The sequence below is a fragment of the Podarcis cretensis genome (assembly GCF_951804945.1).
Source record: "Podarcis cretensis genome assembly, chromosome: 14".
Lineage (NCBI taxonomy): Eukaryota > Metazoa > Chordata > Lepidosauria > Squamata > Lacertidae > Podarcis > Podarcis cretensis.
The window spans coordinates 29923072-29944683 of NC_137183.1; the positions used below are offsets into that span (position 1 = coordinate 29923072).

General features: G+C 50.2%; 2 protein-coding genes across 7 annotated transcripts; one reads left to right on the plus strand and one right to left on the minus strand.

The window, feature by feature from the left end:
• Positions 1–500: 500 nt before the first annotated feature.
• On the minus strand, positions 501–3201 carry HYPK (huntingtin interacting protein K). The gene is made up of 4 exons (XM_079952972.1): positions 2984–3201; positions 1429–1484; positions 853–904; positions 501–723 (listed from the first exon to the last, which is right to left on the minus strand). The coding sequence occupies exons 1-4, from the start codon at positions 3155–3157 to the stop codon at positions 628–630; spliced, it is 378 nt and encodes a 125-aa protein (XP_079809098.1). The 5' UTR covers positions 3158–3201; the 3' UTR covers positions 501–627.
• Positions 3202–3208: 7 nt separating this feature from the next.
• Positions 3209–20378, plus strand: SERINC4 (serine incorporator 4). 6 transcript variants are annotated; one of them, XM_079952966.1, is made up of 14 exons: positions 6870–7191; positions 7263–7777; positions 7982–8146; positions 12393–12560; positions 13513–13691; positions 13816–13895; positions 14833–14926; positions 15058–15269; positions 15902–15997; positions 16096–16222; positions 16661–16733; positions 17500–17551; positions 17887–18028; positions 18143–20378. In XM_079952966.1, the coding sequence occupies exons 3-14, from the start codon at positions 8045–8047 to the stop codon at positions 18354–18356; spliced, it is 1539 nt and encodes a 512-aa protein (XP_079809092.1). In that variant the 5' UTR covers positions 6870–7191; positions 7263–7777; positions 7982–8044; the 3' UTR covers positions 18357–20378. The 6 variants fall into 6 exon arrangements, with proteins under 6 accessions (XP_079809095.1, XP_079809096.1, XP_079809092.1 ...); XM_079952965.1 differs by having other exon boundaries at positions 6870–7777; XM_079952969.1 differs by lacking the exons at positions 6870–7191; positions 7263–7777; positions 7982–8146 and adding an exon at positions 3209–3324.
• The last annotated feature ends 1234 nt before the right edge of the window (positions 20379–21612 follow it).

Below are 21612 nucleotides of genomic sequence, written 5' to 3' on the forward strand. Positions count from 1 at the left end.
AAAAGAACACCCAAGGGCTTTAAAAGTGTGAATTTTAGATTGAATTTTGCAAGTTGTTGTTGTAATGTTGTTTAACAAAAGGATCCCTGAAAGAAAATAGGGCATCAGTTTACCACCACTAGTCCTTCAGTCAGCTGAGAACCACCCTGGGATCTTCAGATGAAGGGCAGTACAGTGGTACCTCACAAGACGAATGCCTCGCAAGACGAAAAACACGCAAGACGAAAGAGTTTTCTGTTTTTTGAGTCGTTCCGCAAGACGAATTTCCCTATGGGCTTGCTTCGCAAGACGAAACATCTTGCAAGTTCTTGCGAGTTTGTTTCCTTTTTCTTAAAGCCGCTAAGCCGTTAATAGCCGCTAATAGCCGTGCTTCGCAAGACGAAAAAACCGCAAGACGAAGAGACTCGCGGAACGGATTAATTTCGTCTTGCGAGGCACCACTGTATACAAATTTAACAAATGATGATAATAAACATCTTATAAACCACATTAACAGCAACTTCAAAAAAATTGGACTATTTATTCCAGCAGCTTTAAAATATCATATGCAAAGAACAAGTGCAGAACAGGCCAAAGAGAGGCTATCTCCTCCCCTTGCTCCCCAAAAGTCCATCTAGCTGGTGGCTCTCAGTTGGTGAGGGTAATCAGTGCTTCCACCACATTCCCCATGTGTTCTCGCAAGCTGCGTTCTGCTGCTGCCCTGGATATTTCCATCTCGTTCATCTGTAAGGAAAAGAAGAAGATTCTTTACCAAGAGGCAACAACTAAAATGGCCTGTAGTGACATCAGAAAGCAGCCTCTGTCGATGCTGAGCCATCACCCAAGCAGTCCAATCAACACTGCTAGACTCACAATCAACTCCAAATCTTCTTTCTTGATTGTGACTTTGGCCAGTTCTTTTTCCCTGAAACGGAAGGAAAGAAAGAGGAATTAGGACTCTTATCCTGCTCCACTTTCTAGTAATATAATGCCACCCCGTCCCCACTCCAAGTGCTCTGATAGGGCAGAATAGGAACTACACATAATAAAAACACAGCTCTGGCTTTCTGCAACCAAGCACCGCTTCACTGGTGTGAAACAGCTCCCCCCATTAATGTCAAGTGCAGCAAAACAAGCCTAACACCTAAACAGTTTTAGAATATGGAAATGTGTCCTTAAACAGCAGTTTAGCATGTAGACACCATTTCACTGTGGTGTGATGTTCATAAAAAAACTGCTACCTCCAAGCTTGGTCATGGTTTTTAATGTTTTAATGCTGTAACCCACCCTAGGAACTTCAGGTGAAGGGTTGATAATAAATTAGCGATAATAGTATGCATGCACATCTGGCTCTGAATTATGTTTACACATTGTGTGTCACCTCTACAGCTCTGGTTGAAGCAAACAAGGCTGCTCTCCCTTAGCAGGAGATGAAAACAGGGCACTCACCGCTCCTGCTTTGCTTTTTGCTCTCTGGATCTTCGATCTCCAATCACTGACATTGCCTAAACAAGAGAAAGCAAATTAAACACACACCCTCAGACTTTAATAATAATAGCCAGACCAAAATCTTGTACCTTAAAGAGCAACCAAATTATCTCACAGTGGCGCTGTGGGTTAAACCACAGAGCCTAGGACTTGCCAATCAAGGTCGGCAGTTCGAATTCCCGCGACTGGGTGAGCTCCCGTTGTTCGGTCCCAGCTTCTGCCAACCTAGCAGTTCGAAAGCACCTCAAAGTGCAAGTAGATAAATAGGTACCGCTCCGGCGCGAAGGCAGATGGTTCAGATAATAATTTGCTGATGCATCAATTCCTTTTACACATCACAAGTACTGTGATAAGGCAGTCACAAGTACTGATTCACAAATAAAGCACAGGAGGGCTATTTTTAATCATTTATATTAAAATATTTTTCAAACCAGCTTACAACAAGTAGTACAACAAAACACCAATTAAAAATAGTGTGAGAAGTATAAACAACAACAGCACTGAAACAAGCAAAATAAACTTCAAAACAGCAGGGATCAAATCAAAAAGTCCTAGATTAAAATGACCATCCTTGAGAATGTTAAGGGAAAGGGTGTGGATCTCCCTAGGTAGAGAATTTCACAGCTGTGGTGCCACCATCAGGAAGCACAAGAGTTTCTCCTTGTTTGTCTTTGCAACAGCCTGATGGAATGGCAGCTGCTACATGGCAGATGCAGGAAGTAAGGCCGTTTCATCCTCTCTGGTAAGAGACCAGTGCCATTTACCTCTTTCTCTCCATCCCAGCTGATTATTATGAGTACTACTATGCAGAATTGGTACCTACTTGTCTTCTTGCTTAATTTTATTCCTGTTTGCAATGTGCCTCTTAGACTGTAAACCTGCTGGCAAGGACATCCAATGGAACTACTGGGGCGGGGAGTCTCTTGTCTTAAACCTTGGGCAGGCTCACAGAAGTGAAAGCAACCCTTAAGAACAGAAGTAGGGAAAAACAATTTTCTCTGGTGGGCCAAATAAAAAAATGGCCACACTCACCCCAGGGTCTGCCTACCTGTCAATCACCTGATGCCATATGACATCGGGTGGATCTGAACCTGCCAGAAAACTGCCATGCCCTCTTACAGATGCGATGGAAGGAAAGGCCCGCACAAGACTGGCATGAGGCGTTTTGCTGTCTGAGGAGGCGAAACAATGGGCTCCCACCCAGAGCACCTCGGGAAGGCCAAATAGTTCCAGCCCCAAAGACAAAGGACACCGCAAGCAAAAGTCCCCAAACCGGCAGTAAGAGAGAAATAGCAGCAAGGTGGCAGGGCAGGCGATGCTTGACACGGGCGGTCCAGCCATGCTTGCAGGGGCCTCGGGCAGCCTCCACACGTGCAGGGTTCCCCGTTCCCACGTACGGCGTTGGGGCTCCCAGGGGCCCTTCGGCAGCGGTCCAGTCCCCAGCCGGCTCCGCCCCGCCCGCGGTCACCATGACAACCAGAGCCCCCCAACGCGGCCAAACGCATGCGCTCATCACCGTTTCCAAGTTGGAGCTCTGGATCTCTTTTTCCTCCGCGTAGTCGGTGACGCGCTCGAGGTCGGCCGCTCCGCTGTCGTGCTTCCGCGGCTTCTCGGCTGGTCGCTCTCCGCTGCCTGCCGAGCCATTGGGCTCCGCTTCTAACTCCAGCTCGACATCCCCTTCAGCCGCCATCGCTCCGTCTGCCTTCCGCACTCGTCACGTGGTAAGGCGCACTTCCGGAAGCAGCGGGAAAAGGAGAAAGCGGCACTAATATAGAGATCAGCGCAAGAGCCTAGAGCGCCAATGCCCGGCGCTACCATAGAGAGTGGAATGTAGACTGGCGAGCCAAACATCTGCAGGTGGAGCTTCCAGGTTCCTTTTGACCTTCTTGCCCCCACCCCAATAGCTGCTCAGAGAAAGCACTATAGAAACCTAGCAGTTATAAATAGGCGTGGTGGGCGGAGGACAGAAAACAGAACGAGAGCAACAAAAGCAAAGGGCTCTACTCCTTTGGAGTTCTCATAGGGAAAATGTGGCTTTCATAAGATTTTCAAACACTAAAAAGTACCGTGTTAGTGCAGCCCATTGTCTCTTTATTGTGTGGGGAACCGTGGCTGAGAATGACATTCCTGCAGTGTAGACTACTGCAATGTATGCTGTACATTAGAGATGGAGGCAGATTGCAGGTATTGAACAACAACCCTGCAATGTAGCTCAGAATTATTTCTTCATATTATTATTATTATTATTATTATTATTATTCAGTCTCTTGGTAGGTTTTATTTAAAGAAAATGCAGATTTAGCAACTGTGGAATTGATCACAGGAATGGCCGTGAGGGAAGAGGTGAATCACTGTTCCCACATTTTTGCAACAAAATCCTTCCCACTTCCTATATTTTATCTTGCAAGGAGAAAGCAACTGTGAGAGTGATTTTGATAGCAAAACAGAGCTAGAGAGAAAGCCTTCACCCCTGGCTCCCCTGGGATCATGTTTGCAAATCTTCTCTGAGTTAAACACGTGCTTTCTTTGAGCACTGCATTACTAACTGCTTCCCCCTTTGCACCTTGTTCCCCCCCCCACTCCCGATATCCCCTGAGATTGGAGGATAGGTCAAGCTAGTTCATTGACCCTCCTCCTTGCAGCCCAAATCCAGAAGCCAACTGTATGCTATTCATCCAATGGACAGTCATTTTTATATGCTTACAAACTAAAGCTAAAATAAACAGCACCCCATTTATTGGAAACAAGACTGAAAGAGCAGACAAGCCTCCATTTTCTGGGAAGGGGACACAAACATTGCTGCCCAGTTCCAGCTATGATAAAAGCCTGGATTTTTGTATTGCTGCTCACATTTTTGTCCAGGGCCCCCCAAAAAGAAACAGTCAGCATTTAACCCTGAAACTGAACAACCTACATCAGTCTAAATGTTAAGGACAGGTATTTCTATACGCCAGTTATGGCGGGCAGCAGGCATGGAGATAAACTGCCACACACTTCCAAACACAACGTTAAGAAAAAGCAAAGTGTCTTGTGCCACCTTAAAAATTAACCAGTGTAAGCCTTTGTGGGCCTACAGGTCATGTCATCAGTGTTGTCCTGAGTTATCCTGGAAGGGCAAGCATGTGGGTGGAATTGTAAACAGTGAGGTCAAAAGGAAAAGCAGAAAAGTACAGATGGTGGACCTCTTGTGGATGTGGACTGAAAGTCCATCTAGTCTAGAATCCTGTTCTCACAGTGACCAACCAGAAGCCTACAAGCAGGGCCAGAGTGCAATAGCAGCACTCTCTGCATTTGTGATTCCTATGAACTGGCATTCAGAGGCATATAAGAGAGTACAGGTAGAACACAACTATTGTGGCTAGTAGCCATTGGTAGCTTTTTCCTTCTTTAATTTATCCAATAATTTTATTTTAAAGCTATCCACATTGGTGGTCATCATTACATATTGTGGTAGCAAATACCGTCATTAAACTATCCACAGTGTGAAGTGCTTCTCTTTGTCTCTCCTGAATCTCCCACCATCCAGTTCCATTGGACGGGCCCCAGTGAGCTCTTAGTATTACGAGACAGAGAGAAAATATCTATCTGCTTTCTTCACAGGACAGCAGGCCTGGAAAGAATAAGAGGCAGAGTGTGGGTAAGGTGGGATGTGCCTAATGTCACAGGGGAGGCAGTGTTTGTTAGGTGGAGGGAATTATTATGCCATAGCAGAGAGCTCAGAGATTAGGCAGTTCATGGGGAAGGAAAGATCAGAGGGCTGGGTGGCTGGGTGAGGACAGATCCCAGGGGAAAGCAGGCTGAGCCTTTCAGTGGACCTGGGGCCTCTCCGTAGCACATCGATGGGAAGGGCACAGGAAGGGAGTCCGCAAAGCCATCTTTCCCATAGGGCTTAGTGGTGTGTCGCGCCAGGGCGCCAGCCACTCAGGGGTGCCCCAGCAAGTGGGGGAGCTGCGCGGCTTTGCCAGCAGCCTCCCCTTTCCCTGCATGCCCACCAGCTGTGCCCCGCCAACCATAAGGCTGGCGGGCGTGCAGCTTCCCTCCCAAGCCTCCTTAGGAGGAGAGCGATCCCCGCAGAGGCTTAGGATGGAAGCTGCGCCCCACCAACCATATAGCTTGCGGGCACGCAGCTTCCCTCCAAAGCCTCTGTGGGGATCTCTCTCCCGCAGCGGCATGGGGGAGAGTTGTGCCCCCCCCCTGGATGGCTGGCAGTGCGCAGCTACGGCCACCCCAACATTATCCATGGTAATTTGGGGGGTGCTGGGCGGATATTTGCACCCCAGCGCCGCATCTGCTAAAGACGGCCCTGGGAGTCAGATACCCACCCACACTTCCTTGCAACAGCTAGGGTGTGGAAATCATTCTCTAGGACTGGATAAGCAGGATGGTAGAGCAATTGTCATTCTTGTGGCCTCCCCACCTTGTTTCACAGGGATTAGACATTTGGCAAATCCCCAAATGTCAGGTTCTCACCTGTTTGTCTTCAAGGTGACCCAAGCCTGTTTGTTGCTTTAGAGTTGTTCATATCATTAATTATTATATTTATTTATATCCTGCATTTGCCCCCGACCAGGATTCAAGGTGACTTGCACAAATTAATACAACACAGGTAAAATACAGAAAGCTAAAAATATATACGCCCTGATTGCTTAGTTGGTTAGAGTTTGGTGCGGATAATGCGAAGGTTGCAGGTTTGATCCTTGTATGGGACAGCTGCATACTCCAGCATTGCAGGGGTTTGGACAAGATAATCCTCATGGTCCCTTCCAATTCTACAATTCTATGATCATCATTAAAAAGCAACTAAACTCCAATAGAAGTAAAACAATATAAAGAACAAAACTATTAATAAAAACAGTAAAAATAAACAACTGTATTAAAAGACCTTTCCTTCAAAACCCCCACAAAACAAGTCAGTTCCCCAAGGCCTGTCGGAATACGGTGGTGCCCCGCAAGACGAACGCCTCGCAAGACGGAAAACCCGCTAGACGAAAGGGTTTTCCGTTTTGGAGGCGCTTCGCAAAACGAATTTCCCTATGGGCTTGCTTCGCAAGACAAAAATGTCTTGCGAGTTCCTGCGGGGTTTTTTCCCTTCCCCCCCTTTTCCTAAGCCCTAAGCTGCTTATCAGCTGATCCGCTGATAAGCCGCTTATCAGCTGATCCGCTAAAAGCCACTAAGCCGCTAATAGCGCTAATCCGCTAAGCTGTCAATGGGCTTGCTTCGCAAGACGAAAAAACCGCTATACGAAGAGCCTCACGGAACGGATTAATTTCGTCTTGCGAGGCACCACTGTAAAACAGTCTTCACCTGCTGGCAAAGGAAAAGGTGGGAGCCATTCTAGCTTCTCCAGGAACTTCATGGGAGCAGGTTGGCAGGACTGAGAGAAGGGTCTTCCCTGAAGACCTCGGAGCACAGGCAGGTTTGTATGGAAGAATATGGTCTTTCAAATAGGGCTTTATTGGTCACAAGCAACACTTTGAATTGTGCCTGGAAACAAAATGGTAACCAGCAGAGCTGTTGCAACAAGGGAGTCATATGGTTCCTATAACCTGCCCCAGTCAACAGTCTATCAGGGGTCAGCAAACCTTTTCAGCGGGGGGCCGGTCCACTGTCTTTCAGACCTTGTGGGGGACCAGACTATATTTTGGGGGGGGAAATGAACGAATTCCTATGCTCCACAAATAACCCAGAGATGCATTTTAAATAAAAGCACACATTCTACTCATGTAAAAACACCAGGCAGGCCCCACAAATAACCCAGAGTTGCATTTTAAATAAAAGGACACATTCTACTAAGTAAAACCGGCTGATTCCCAGACCGTCTGCGGGCCGGATTTAGAAGGCAATTGGCCAGATCTGGCCCCTGGGCCTTAGTTTGCCTATCCATGGTCTAGCTTCACCATTTTGGACCAGTTGAAGTTTCTGGGCACTTTTCAAAGGTAGCCCCACGCAGGGTATGTTAACAGTAATCCACACAGGATGCAACTAAAGTGTGCGCCACTATGGCCAGATCAGTTTTAGTTCCCCGATGGAAGCCCTGCCCAGTCTCTGGCAGCCAAAAGAGGCCAGAAGTCCTGCATGGCTGAAGGCTGGTGGAGTCCTCTGCCTGCCTGCCTGCCACCCTCCCTGCCCTTGGAGCAGGTTCACAGAGGCTCCCTTGCCAGGCAAGGCCCTGGTGAGGGAGCCTCTGTGGCTGCTACTTTGCTCCCTGGGGGGACCTGAGGTGAGAAGGCTCCTGTCCCTTCCATCTTGCAACAACAGCCTGAGATTCACCTAACCCAGCGGAACGGCTAAGCTCTCTATTTCTGCAGGGTAAGAGGGTTAAAGAGGCAGATTTGGCTCCTGACATAATCAGGCAGAAAGGCAAGTGGAGGGGAAAGGAGCACCATCCCCCCACCCCAGGAAGGCCAATCGCTGGTCCCAAGGATCAAAGGTGGAGGCAGCGGGTTGCCAGTTGGCCAATCTCAGCCTCTCAGCTAATTGGCTTTCTCTCTGCAACCGCTTTCTGGAGAGCAGGCTCCACCTGGTCCCAGGGATGTGCTGCTGAGCAAAGGGCTGGGCCCACGGAGCCAAGAGCGGATGACTGGGGGACGAGGGCTGGACGTCCAGCCGTTCCCTTGGGGAGCTGGGGGCACCGGGAACAGAGGAGGAGGGATGGTGCCAGGCTACTGCAAGGCCCAGGTAAGCAGAGGGGAGGCTTCAAGACTTGTCAGCTCTGGGATCTGGCCAAGGGCTGGCCCAAGAGGCCCCCAAGGGAGGGAACAGCCAGAACAGGCGATGCCAGCTTGAACACGAGCTGCTTCTTCTACCCCTGACTGGAAGCACCTCACCAGGGTATCAGACAGGGGGCATTCCTAGCCTTTCCTGGAGATGCCGTGGGTATCAAACCAAGGACCTTCTGCATGCCAAGCAGGTGCTCTGCCAGTGAGTCACAATGGACCTTCTGCTGTGCCTGCAAGGCCCAAATTCAGGCCAGAGTCCCAGCAACCTCCCCTCAGGCGAGGAAGCCTCTAGCCACAGCCAACGTTGGGGAAAGCAAACTAGCCATTTGCCCAGCAGCCCACTTGGCCCTTGCCCTCAGCTCCAGGACCAGGGAAGGATCAGGCCTCCCACGGAGGGTCAGAGGATAAAGGCTTGTGAGCCTCAGCCTTGACAATCAACACAATTAAATGAAAGATAATTGGACTCACAATGAGAATGTAGAAAAAGCACACATGCAGAGGGTTCTTGGGATGATGCATGTGTGGCCGGGGGGAGGGGGTTGGGTCGCCCTTCTTGCCTTGTTCACACAGTCTGCCCAGCACTGTTCCCCAGTGTTCAGGGGGACTTCCAGAAGGGGTTTTCTGTTGCAAACAGGTCCTGCAGGGCTGGTTTTCAGATGCATGCAGTTGGCACGTGGCCTTCCACACATCTTGTTTATTCAACCGTGGATTTTCACTGTTACCCCGCTTGCCATCCACATCAGAGGGTGGAGCCTGGCAGAATTAATTCAGTTGGCGGCTTTTTTGCCCCTCCTCTGCATCGCTAGCAGCACAGAAGGAGGCATAGCTGTCAACCTTCCCTTTTTTGCGGGAAATTCCCTTATTCCAGCGTCGTTTCCCACTGCTATCCTGGATTGTTAGATATCCCGTAGACTGTCCCCGGGACAGGTGAGGCTGCTAATCCCTTATTTTCAAATCTGAAAGTTGACAGCTATGAGAAGAAGGCAAGAGGGCAAACTTGGCTAGCCCAGTTAGTTGTCATGTTTCACAAGGCACAAACTGGAGGTCTGTTGGCAGAAGGGGGAGCGATATCTCTTGATTCTTTTTTTAATACTTGGGGAAGTGCTATATTGATCTGCTGTTTGGTTTTGTGTGGCTGGGACCAAGTAGCAGTATTTTTTTTTAAATATGGCTAATCTTATCTATACAATCCTGTAACCATTAACAGGACTGCTATGCAGTCTCTTCCCCCATCCCTCCCAAAGTGCAACATCAATGAAAGACTGAAGTTCTTTTTTAAAAAAATAAATTTTATTGGTTTTACAAAAAATTTAAAATTCATTATATATCATCTCCTAGAATTCCTTTATCTTTTTACAATTCCACCATATATAATAAAAGGTGCTAAGACTGAAGTTCTAAGGAGGAGGTTTTGTGCATGAAATTCAGATTAAACTTTTTTAGTCTGGTGTATGTACTGTGATTAGTCTGAAGAGGTAATTCCCCACAATGACTTGATATCACAACTTCCTCTCATCAGGCCGCTGAAATTCAAATGCACCTTCAGCATTGTAGTCATTACTGGGAATGAACATCTTCTGTCTGTTACTGGTGTATCTGGAACAAAATAGCTTAACTTGTGCTCTGGAGAGTAGCTGACGAATGCAGGGTTTATGTGTGTGATAGAGGCCACCCACCAAAACATCAGTCAGCACCACACACATGAGAAACTACCCCTCCCCACCCTTCAAGAAAAACCCCACAACAACTCTGTGCCAAGAAATTTCCACACCAGACAGAGACAGCGGATGTTTAACAGGCTGTTTCTACTTATCGGATTTCCCAGAGGAAGGGGAAATCCGGATTAAATTTAAATTTAAAAAATGTGGGCTGGGATTTTGATGGTGGTGATGTTTGTATAAACAATGCAGAAAACTTGTGTGCCTGAGCAGCATCGTTTTCCACAATGAATTCCTGCCTGGAAGGAGCCTCCATAGGGATGCTACCCCATAACCTGGTGCCAGCTCTTGCCTCTAGAAGCTCAGGATTCACGCACTCATCCATCTGCTTTCTAAACTGATACACTTTTCTCCTCTGACATGTTCCTTGGACCCTCCCCTTCCAGGTATCTACTATCCCTTCCTCATAGGAGCTGTCTTGATTCCTTTTGCAGTCACAATATCAAGGCCAGAGACAGTCCTGGGTGCTTCTTGCAGGTCGTTAGCTGCCCAGGAATGGGACATGAGCAACTTTTTTGTGTAGAGTAGCTTCTTGGAAGCAGAGCGCCAGTTTCCCCTCTAGGTGTGGCACCCCTGCCTCTCTTTTAACAGGAATCCAAGTGGGTGTTTCTCTAAGATGCTAGTTGGTGCCTGGAGGGGTCCTCTCCATAAAATCTCCTTAAGCTGATGGGCAGCAGTTTCAGGCCCCTGGCTCTGGGCACATGGAGAATTAAGCTACCCATCTTGAGGTGATATCCCAGTTGGTTTGAGGAACACATTCCATTGAAACTCTTTCCCAGGTGTGCTTCTTGACCGAGGAGGGTGAAAGGTGTTCAAGGAGCTTCCTGAGGCAGGCCAAAAATGTGGCCAACTAGCAAAGGTGGTCCCCCACCTTGCAATGCATCCCTAACTTCATTGGCCCAACTGCAGATCACGGGGAGGGGCTCTGCCCAGCTCAGGTGGGAGGAGGGATGGATGCTGTGCCTGTGTCAATCAGGAGTGACTCTAATCCCTCTCTAAGGTTATTGGTGGTCAGATGGACTCTGAGAACACAGCTGGGCAGGATGCTCAGGTGCAGAGCTAGGAGTGGGTGGGAGGCTTTGGCTGGCTCCTCTTTGGGGCCATTGCCTTATGGGATCCAGGTGTTGCTGTGCTAGACCCAGAGAAAGAATAAGAAATGCAACAGCTACAGAACTGGTCAGAAGCAGCAGACAGAGAACTCAGTGACACAGGAGCTTTGGAGTCTCTGGAAAGAGAAGGTTGTTGGCATCCAAAGGTGTCCTGCAGAGTGATAATAAGGCAATGCAAGCAAATTAAAACAATGAGCCTTAGGAGTGTCAGGAGCCATCTTCTACTGAATCAGACTATCCAGCTCAGCACTGTCTACACTGGCCGGCAGCAATAGCTCTCCAGTCTTCATTCAGGGGCCTTCCCAGCCATACCTGGAGAAGCTGCTTGAGAATGAACCTGGAACCTTCTACATGCCAAGCAGATGCTCTGCCATCGAGCCACAGCCCTTCCTGGTCTTAAAGTGTGCCATTCGGCAGTGATCCCTGCTTGGTATACAAACTCATCTTCCTGTATGTGCTCATTGAGATTTGCCTTTAAAGTATTGCACTGTCAATTGGACTTATTGACAGTGCCAGAGCAATCATCCTGGGCACACGTGAACTCCAGATTACAGGGAAGCCTGTGGAGTCAGCCTGGCAAGCCCATCTCTGCTCACAGATCGGTGCCTATTATGCTACTTCCATAGCAGACTGCTCAGCTGGCACGTCTCAGTGACAGGAATGTGCCCTCCCATTCTAACCTATTCTGTGTTCCACAGTCTCAGGATGGGTGGCACAAAACCCTCTGAGGGCACAGAAACATTGCAACCCACGGCTGGTTTTCCCACAAGGGAGAAACCATGCATGAATTGTTTTCTTTATTAACTGCAATTGTATAACTGTTCCATAAGAGGAGCTGCTCTAAAGTACAGTGTAGAACAGCAAAAAGAAATTACCATTAAGAACTAAAACACCATCTTAGAAATTCTGTGTCACTGCCAGTTCTTGACCCACAGCTGGCCCCATGAGCTGGGTTGCTTGTTTTGCATATTTTGTCCGGCTGAACCAGAGACTGGTGGGTTGGTGGAAGCACGTTGGACCCTGAATGTGACGCCTGCCCCTCTCCAGCAGCAACAGATGGCACCTGAGCTTCCCAATCCCCTTAATCCCGCCTCCTGCAGGCTGTGTCCCTCACTCACTGCTCAAGGACCTGCTCAGGGACAGCCTTGTGGGTGGGCCAAGCCTAGGGACTGACCCAGGACAATCTGGCTGCCCAGCCCCTCATCTATGCAGGCAACAGACCCCAGCTGCTTTCTGCTGGCAGAGGCTTGGGGTGAAGGGTCCAGTGAGATGGAAGAGGCAGGGAGTCCAGCTTATTGTGGGTAGGGAGGCAGAGGGTTGCTGGGCATGCAGAGAGGGCCTAAGTAGGTAACACTCAACTTCCCTCTCCCCTGCTCAGATTTGCTGCTGCTGCGGCCCAGCCCCTTGCACCTTGTGCTGCCCCTGCTGCCCCGGCATCAAGGTCTCGACAGGGACCCGGCTCCTCTACATGCTCTTCCACATCCTGGCCTGTGCCAGCTGCTGCTTCATGCTCTCCCGCACTGTGGCCGAAGCCATCAAGGAGAACGTGAGTGAGTGAGAAGCCACTGCCACCGCCATTGGGAGCCTCCTCCACCTGCACCTGGAGACTCATTGGGGCGGGGGGGGGGGAGGGAGGACAACTGGCCACTATTCTGAGAAAATAATCTCCTCCAAGTGGCAGGGAGGGGCTCGAATAACCAGCTTCCTCTTATTAATTCACTTCCCTTTTTAAAATGCTATTACTCTAGTTCTATTTAAAAAGAGAAGAAAACAGAGGGTGGGCTCTGCAAAGCAAACATTTTAATTCCACACTAAATAGTGGCACAGGGACACGGGTGGCACTGTGGGTTAAACCACAGAGCCTAGGACTTGCCGATCAAAAGGTTGGTGGTTCGAATCCTCGTGACGGGGTGAGCTCCTGTTGCTCGGTCCCTGCTCCTGCCAACCTAGCAGTTCGAAAGCACGTCAAAGTGCAAGTAGATAAACAGGTACCGCTCCCGCAGGAAGGTAAACGGCATTTCCGTGCACTGCTCTGGTTTGCCAGAAGCAGCTTAGTCATGCTGGCCACATGACCCGGAAGCTGTACGCTGGCTCCCTCGGCCAATAAAGCGAGATGAGCGCCGCAACCCCAGGGTCGGCCACGACTGGACCTAATGATCAGGGGTCCCTTTACCTTTTAAATTGCGGCACAATGGTTAGCATGTTGGACTCGGACCAGGAATACAAGGGGTCAAATCCCTACTTGGCCATGAAGCTCACTGGGTGTGATTTGGGGGGGGGGCAGTCCCCACATCTCAGCCTATCTTCCCTCACAGGGTTTTTGTGGGGTTAAATGAGATGGGAAATAGTCATGCATGTTGCCTTGAGCTCCTTGGAGTGGCACAAAGTGGGATATAAATGCAATCAATCAATCAATCAATCAATCAATCAAGGGTTCCAGTGTGGAAGTTCTGGCAATGCTTCCCCCCACCCCGGGTCTCTCTCCCTTCCTCCCACAGGTGCCTTTCTATGCAGTGCTGTGTGAACACCTTCCTGGGGGCAGTGACTGTGACATCCTGGTGGGCTACTCAGCCGTCTACAGGGTCTGCTTTGGCACCGCCTGCTTCTACCTGGGCCAGGCAGCCTTCTTGGTCAACATCAAGTCCAGCAGCAATGTCCGTGCCCTCTTGCACAATGGGTGAGGAGAAGGGAGGTCCTGACCCAGACCTGGGCTGTTACGGAGGAGCAGGCAGAGGAAGCCACAGGCTCGTCCATCCAAGGGCCACCCTGGTTATTCACCGCCTCTTTGGGGTCTGTTGCAGGTTCTGGTTCCTGAAGCTCCTCATCCTTGTGGGGCTCTGCGCAGCCGCCTTCTTCATCCAAGACCAGCGCTTCCTCCGAGGTAAGGAGAATAGAAGAGCAGCCCACTTGGCTGCTGGATCAGGCTGGTGGCTCTGTAACTTGCTCTTGCCAAGCACCCCACCCCTCCTCACTGTAGGGACAGCCCTCCAGGTAGGGATGGAGGAAGGCAGCCATTTCCCTTCTTCACCAGCCTCGTTTCCATTCTGCTGCAGTTCAGTTTCCACCAAATACGACGTAATTTGTCTTGCTGCCTGCTGTTCGATGTAGGTTAAAATTATGTGACGTGAATAACTGTTTGGGTAACTTACATACATTTCAAGGTGAGATAAATATCAAAAGAATGTAAGGAAAGAAACACTTATCATTCATTGTCATCTGCAGACTTGAAAACTACAACAGGAACATATATGGACCCTTTTTGCTTGACAGATTTCTGAACAGGCAAAATTGAGTCATTCCCTCATCCTTTTCTGTTTCTGTCAGAATCAGCATCCCTCCCTCTGGTGGGGCTTATTTCCTTACTGATAATCCTCTGAGGGGACCCATAGGAAGTGGAGATGGTCACCAGCTTTGAAAGATTGCTTTAAAAGATTAGACAAATTCATGGAGGCAGCTGTGCTTCTGAATACCAGTTCCTGGAAAGCAGAGAAAGAAAGGGAGTTCATGTGCTCAAATCCTGCTTGCTGGTTTCCCATTGAGGCATGTTGTTGGCCACCATGAGAAGAGGATGCTGGACTAGATGGGCCCTCATTGGCCTGATTGAGCAGGCTCTTGTTTCCATGATCCTGCTCCTCAGCCAAAAAAGGCTTCTCTTTGAGGGATCTAAGCCAGAAGAGCCTCTTTCCTGCCTTTCCTGGCCAGAACTGAGCTGGCTTTCCAGAGGGGAAACAGCCTGGCAGGACAGCCAGAGGTGGCACTTGGCTTCTTTGGTCCCCCTGACCACCACCCACATTTCTGTCCTCCTTTGGCCCTTGCAGCCTGGCACTTGGTTGGTGTCTGCGGAGGCTTTGCCTTCATCCTGGTCCAGCTGGTGCTGATCACAGCCTTTGCTCACACCTGGAACAAGAACTGGTGAGTCTGCCTTCTGGATGGAATGGGTTGGGGCACCTTCCTGGACCAAGTGCCCACAAGGGGGCCGGAGAAGGGAGGGAGCTGGCCTCAGGTTGGTGCTCCGAACAAGCTTTTCCCTCGTTCTCTCACAGGCTGACAGGCGCCTCCACGGACAAGCGCTGGTACCTGGCTATCTTCCTGGCCACACTGGGCTTCTACACCATAGCCTCCACTGCTTACACTTTCCTGTACAAATTCTACACCCACCCAGGCGGCTGTTTCCTCAACAAGGGGCTGCTGGCCTTCAACGGTGCCCTGTGCCTCCTCATGTCCTTCATCTCCATCACCCCCTGCGTCCGCCTGCGTGAGTAATGGCATGTGTGGATTTTACAGCACAGGGTGGTATTGGAGGGGCAGGGGCTCGCAGCCTTCTGTGGCCTGCAACAAGCAAAGTGTAGAGCACTCTCAGGACTTACCGGTAATTGCCCAAACAAGAAGCACTGAACCAGTGCCCTCTTCTCCCTGGAAGTTCCTCTCCCAAGGATGTTGAGTTCTAGGTGGTTTCCTTAGAGGGGTGGGTGCTAGGAGGGTAAATAATTTTATCAAATACTCACCTAAGAGACCAGGCTTCTAGGTACACAACAAGGTGAAGCAGAAAGAATAGTTCCAGGTGCAAAAGGTGATTCAGAAACAAGGTCATGAGACAGTCCCTGGACCCTGTCACAGGGAGCTCAGCAAGGAAGGGGATCAGAGAGCCAGAGGCCTGTGATGTTTCCAGCAACTGGAAGGGTCAAGAGGAGGCTTATATACTCTGCCTCCTAAAGCACACCCTAACTATAGCTTCTGGCAGTGAAGGAGCATCAGGAATCATGTACACACAAGTAGACCAATGACTCTGGGCCAATAGACACAGACTGCATTTTCACTCTTTATTGTTGGGATGTTTTTTGAGGACACTGATAACCCTTTATTTCCCTTTTACCTGTCTGCTCCCAGGACAGCCAAGCTCCAGCCCCTTACAGGCCTCCATCATCTGCTGCTACGTCATGTACCTGACCTTTTCTGCCCTGTCCAGCCGGCCACCAGAGAAAGGTCTGTGTCAGCTCTGAGCCTTTGCCTTCTGGGGAGATCCACGGGGGTGAGGCAGGCCCTCAATCAGCTAATGGCATTTTCCTCCTCCTCTCCCACAGTGCAGTACAAGGGGCAGAATCTCACCATCTGCTTCCCCAGTGTGAGCAAGGATGGGATGCAGACTGAGGACACAACGGTGGCTATCCTGGGGGCTGGGGTCATGTATGCCTGCGTCCTCTTTGCCTGGTGGGTACCTGCCTATGTGCCCCCAGAGGTCTCAGATCCCAAGCCAAGGATTGACCCCAGCTTGCCAGAGTGGGCCAGAGGAGGGGTCTGGGAATAAGGGAACTGCACTGCCACCCATCCCTGTTACAAGATAATAGACTGGTGGAGAATGCAGACAAGTTACACCCCGGTCACATTGGACTTCTGGGGTAATGCCCTCAGGCTGCCCACCAAGTGATTCTTTCCTCAAAGCAATTTGGGGCAGCCCTGACAGGGAGGAGCAGAGCCCGCCTGCTGGACTCCTGGCATACTGCGATGGATTCTGTGTCAGAGAAACAGGACAGGCTGTCCATCCCATCCTGTGGTCAGCTTGTCTACAATGGCTGGGTAGAGGATGGGCTGTGCTCAGGAAGGGCTTCTGCTGCTGATTTGCTCATCCTTGTCCTTCTCCTCCTGCAGCAATGAAGCATCAATGCTCGCTGAGCTGTTTGGACCTCTGTGGATGGTCAAGATCTACAGCTTTGAGTTTAAGGTGGGTTCCAGGAAAGGGTCCAGTGTGGGGCAGAAACCCTCTTGAGAGGCAGCTGCTGATCTTCAATGCTTTCCCCCCAACCTCCAGCTCCTGAAACGATTCTCCATTGCCCAAGAGGATTCTCTGCTCTTTTATCATTTATTTGTTATTTAGCATTTCAAGTTGCAACCATTGTATATGTTTGGGCAGAAAAGCAGGCAATAAAATGAATGTCTCAGTGTCTGAGGCCTGCTTCGTGGGATACTGCCTGTGTTCAAGTTCTAATGTCCAAATGCACAATCTGCTTTGTTCCCACAATGTATATCTCATGGATTTCCCCTGCAAAACACTGGCAGGAGTGGGCCCAATCCTAGCCTGGTTACCACTTCCAAATACAACCAGGGTAGGATTCCCACTTTTTCAGCTAGAGGGGAAAAGCCAGCACCCTCTGTAACTGATACTAGGCTCCCTCTTTGTTTCCTGGGAAGTCAGGACTCCACAGACCACCCTCAGGATGGGGATGGATGGAGAGCCTCTGGCCTTCCAGATGTTGCTGGACTGCAACTCCCATTCTCTTCTCCCCATCCCCAACCCCCTGGGGCCAGACAGGCTGAGGCTGATGGGAGCTGAAGAGCCAGGGGTCCTCTATGACCACCATTGTGACTTAAGGGTTGGGTGAGGGTGTCACCCTGGCAGTTGCCAGCTGTGTTTCCATTGTGAGCTAAGGGGCAGCCAGGTGGCAAGAGGTTGCATGAGCAGAGGATGACCCATCCTGTTCTCTTTGCAGAAGGCGTCCTGTTTCTTCTGTTGCCCTGATAAGATGGAAGAGGAGGTAGCAGGTGAGTGCAATGGAGCCCCAGCAGCATCATAAGCCACTTGGGCCTTCCAGTGCCCCCCAACCCCATCCACTGTTGGGGTGCAAGGCAAGGTATCTTAGGTATGCATAGCAGGAGGAGCAATCTTTGGGGACACTCCTTATCTTATGCTCTCCTGAATCTTTCCCCCAGATGCTCAAATAAGGGACAGGGGATGTGTTCAGGACTCCCCAACAATGGGACACCCCATAAGAGTCAGGATAGCTGGTCATTCAACCAGTCACTGCTATTGGTGCAGAGCAGGGCTTTGGATCCCTGAGCTGTGTGAGCAGGAGGGCCCTTTTTCACCCCTGGCCTAGGGCAGAGAGGTGAGCAGGAAGGGTCCCCAGTGGAGCAGCAGATTGTGCACGGCGACCCTGTGGTCTACAGCTACTCCACCTTCCACTTTGTCTTCTTCCTGGCCTCACTGTACGTCATGATGACTCTCACCAACTGGTTCAGGTAGGAACAAAGTGCCTGGTTCAGGTAGGAACAAGGGGAGTGGCAACTACAGTGGAAAAAGTGGGGGGGCAGCTTTGGAGCTTGCAATGTGACCTGTCTCTGCTCTCCTTGCAGTTATGAAAATGCGGTGCTAGAGACCACCTTCACTCATGGCAGCTGGTCCACCTTCTGGGTTAAGGTCTCTTCTGGCTGGGCCTGTGTCCTCCTCTACCTCTGGCTTCTGCTGGGCCCACTCTGCCTCCCAGGCTCGCGCCAACGCAACAACACCCCCCTGCGTGTCTTGCGGCGTCAGCGGCGCAACCTTCACCGCATCAGTGTTGCTACGTAGCTGCTGCTGCCGCCACTGCCAAAAGGGCCTAGAGGCTCTTTTGCTTTTGCCACAGCCTGCCGTGGGCTCAGCCGCCTGCCACGATCACCAAAGGCCGGTGCCAAGAGACCCACCTGGTGCCAAGAGACCAGGCCTGGTCCGATGACTGCCTGCCACTGGGTGCTGCATGTGAAGGCCGCCCACGATGCCACGTCCCAGTGCTGGCCACAGCATGCCTTGCCCCAGCGGGTACCTTTAATGTGAACGAGCCAGCAGAGTGGGGGCTCAGAGGAGGCAGGTGCTTTAATGGAAGGAGAGGATAAGGGTAGTGCTGATTGTCCCCCAGTGTTGGTTGCAAGGCTGGACAAAATACGAGGCAGAGCTCCAAGTGGTGAAGTCCCACTAATATGGACCAGAGAACTCCAGAGAGAGGAAGGTGCACACAAAGAATCAGACACAGGAACACAGCGCCTCCCCCCAGTTCTCAGCCATTATCAGACACTGCAAGGTCTTGACAGTGAGCAACATCTGACCTGTAGTGGGGTGTGTGTGAGGGGGGCCTCCTGCTGTGGCACCTCTTCCCATGTGTGCAGGTGGTGGAAGGATGATCCTGCCAAATGGGGGGAGGAGGGTCCTGCCGCGGTGCTGATTAACAAGGAGAGACAGACCCAAAGGGCTGGTGCTCATTGTGGACGTTGTATTTGCTCTGCCAATAAAATCTTGTTCAACTGTGATGCTGCTGGTTGCATTGATAGATTCAGGGGCCCATCCTGCTCTCCTGAATCCTAATGGCTGCTCGTGGACCTGCTTCCCCCACCGCTACTTCTTTCCTTCCGTATGAATTGCCCAGCCTTAGAACTCACAGCAGTGTAGCTGAGGCTAATGCGCCAACTTGGCAGAGTGGTTGTTGTTAGGCAGGACCTTTTAGTGTCGGGGGTGGGAGGATAGTAGAGGCTGGGCTTGCAAGACTCAGCTGAGAAAATGATGGAGCAAGCCCAGCATTGGAACAGCCTTCTCTCTCTGCTGGCTCCACCTGTGGTTCCTATTCCCAGTTGTACCTGGAGAGGCCATCAGCAACTGAACCTGGACCTTCTGGTGCCTGCAAAGCCCATGTCGGCCCTTCCTGCAAATGTTCCTACAAAGCATCACCTGGGAGGACTCTGTCCCACAGCCAGAGAACTCTTGAATTGGAACTTTGGTTTCTCTTTGCTCCTCAGGGGCAGGGGAGGAATGGGGAAGAGCACCTCAGCAGAAGAGGCTAGTGCCACTCTTTATGCCAAAATTCCCCCCATCCTCTTTATCCCAAAGCACTGCAGGGAGACCTCCTATGGCCAAACATACTGTGGGTGTGGGTGACACTGCCTCAACTGAGGCTGCGCAAGTTGGGAGATCTTGGGTTATTTCCCTGGGAGAGGAACTTTTGTTTAGAGTATCTCACCCAGGGCAGGTGAAGAGGGGTTAGAACATCCTCCCTAAGTGTGGATGGGGAATGCTCTGCCTTGCAAATCTGGGGCATCCTGCCTGGTTTGGGTCAGCTGCAATAGGAGAAGAATCAGAGGACAGACTCATCCAGGCCAGCATTTGGGACAGGCTGTGGCAACCTGACAAGAGCCAACAGAGCATAGTCTCTCCGTGGGGAAACTATGATCCCTGCAGTCATGGTAATCCAACCCCCTGCCCAGGTTCTTCTTCAAGGTCCGTTGCCTCTGAGGCAGAGTTCACATTTTGGGAGCCACTGGATGGGCAAGATCCAGTTCTGTGGGATGAAACCAGCCTGAGCCCCTTCCATTCCTTGTCAAGCAAACAGGTGATGCAAGGCCAGTTGGGGAGGGCACTGTGAAATCCAATACGCAAGGTACTCCTGTGCCTGTGGGATGCAGCAGGTCTGAGATCAGGCCTCTCCTGATGACCAGACACAAGGCTGACCTCCCTCTCCCCCAGAGATAATCAGGGTCTGTGCAACTCCCGGAAGGAGGCTGGCCACAGAAAGGGAGAGCCAGAGAAAGCAACTACAGCTGACCAGGCCTGGGTACAGTCAGTCATGGGCTAGGTCCCAATTTTAACTCAACTGGTAAATGGAGCAAGGCAGGCACTGCACCAAACTGAGTGAGAAGAGCAACTATTCAAAATATGGCCATGAAGTCTAACTCAGCTCTATTTAATTTTAAAAGGGAGGATTCTTCATCTTTTATGGAAGAAGGCTTTGCTCTAAGAAAGCCAGTTCAAGAAAGTGACATCACTTCATTGGAGGTAATTTAAAGCCACCAACATAATGCCTAAAATAAATGTTGGTTTACAGTCTAGAGGAGATCAACTTTAAACCACAGGATGCCAGCATGGCTATGTAAGAAGGCTGTAAAAGGCAAGAAGGGATACAGGAGAGATGACCACAGTCACACCCTGCCTGCATCTGAGCTTACACAGACATCTCTCTGGGCATAGGGTGCTGGACTGGACCCCTGACCCAAAGAGGCAATCCTGGGTTTTTATGGGAGCCCTGGTATCAGGTGGTCACTGACTCTTGTCTGAATCGGTCCTGAAGAGTAACTACCTTGGCTTGCCCCAGCTGGGTTCTAGCATTATAACAGAGGAGAAAAACTTATATCTAAAAAGCCCCAAATGTTGCAACCTTGCCTCTTAAGGGATTTGCTGTAACCACTGGATTGTTTTGATTGCTCTTTCTGAACCTTTCCAGCTCTACTATTTTCTTTTCAAAGGTGTGAGGAGGCACCAGGCAAAGTCTCTCCTGTTTCTTGGGCTTTAGGGTAAAGGCTGTGTTTATTTAATTTTATATTCTTAGTCTGCCTGCTTTGCATGGCTTATCGGCTCGTGGCCTGATCTCACAGCTGTCGGGTCTCTGCATTGTTTTTAAGCATGTTGTTGTTGTTTTAAATCAGGGGTGGCCAACTCCCACGAGACTGCGATCTACTCACAGAGTTAAAAACTGGCAGTGATCTACCGCCCTTTTGGGGGTTGGGGGTTCAGGTCAAAGTTGTTGAGCTTTTTTGGGAAGGAAAATGGCCCATTTTTTAGGGGTGCAGGGCACGAAAGTTGAATTTTTTTTTAGGGGAGCCAAAGTTGTTGAGCTTCTTTTGAGGGTCCAGTGATCTACCTCAGATGTTCAGTGATCTATCGGTAGATCACGATCTACTTGTTGGACGTGCCTGTTTTAAATCATGACTGTCTAGACGTTTTTATGAATTGTTAAGTCAGTTTAAATGCTGTTTATGCCCCAAAGGTGGCAGACAAGCCTTTTAAAAAATCAACATAAGAAAAT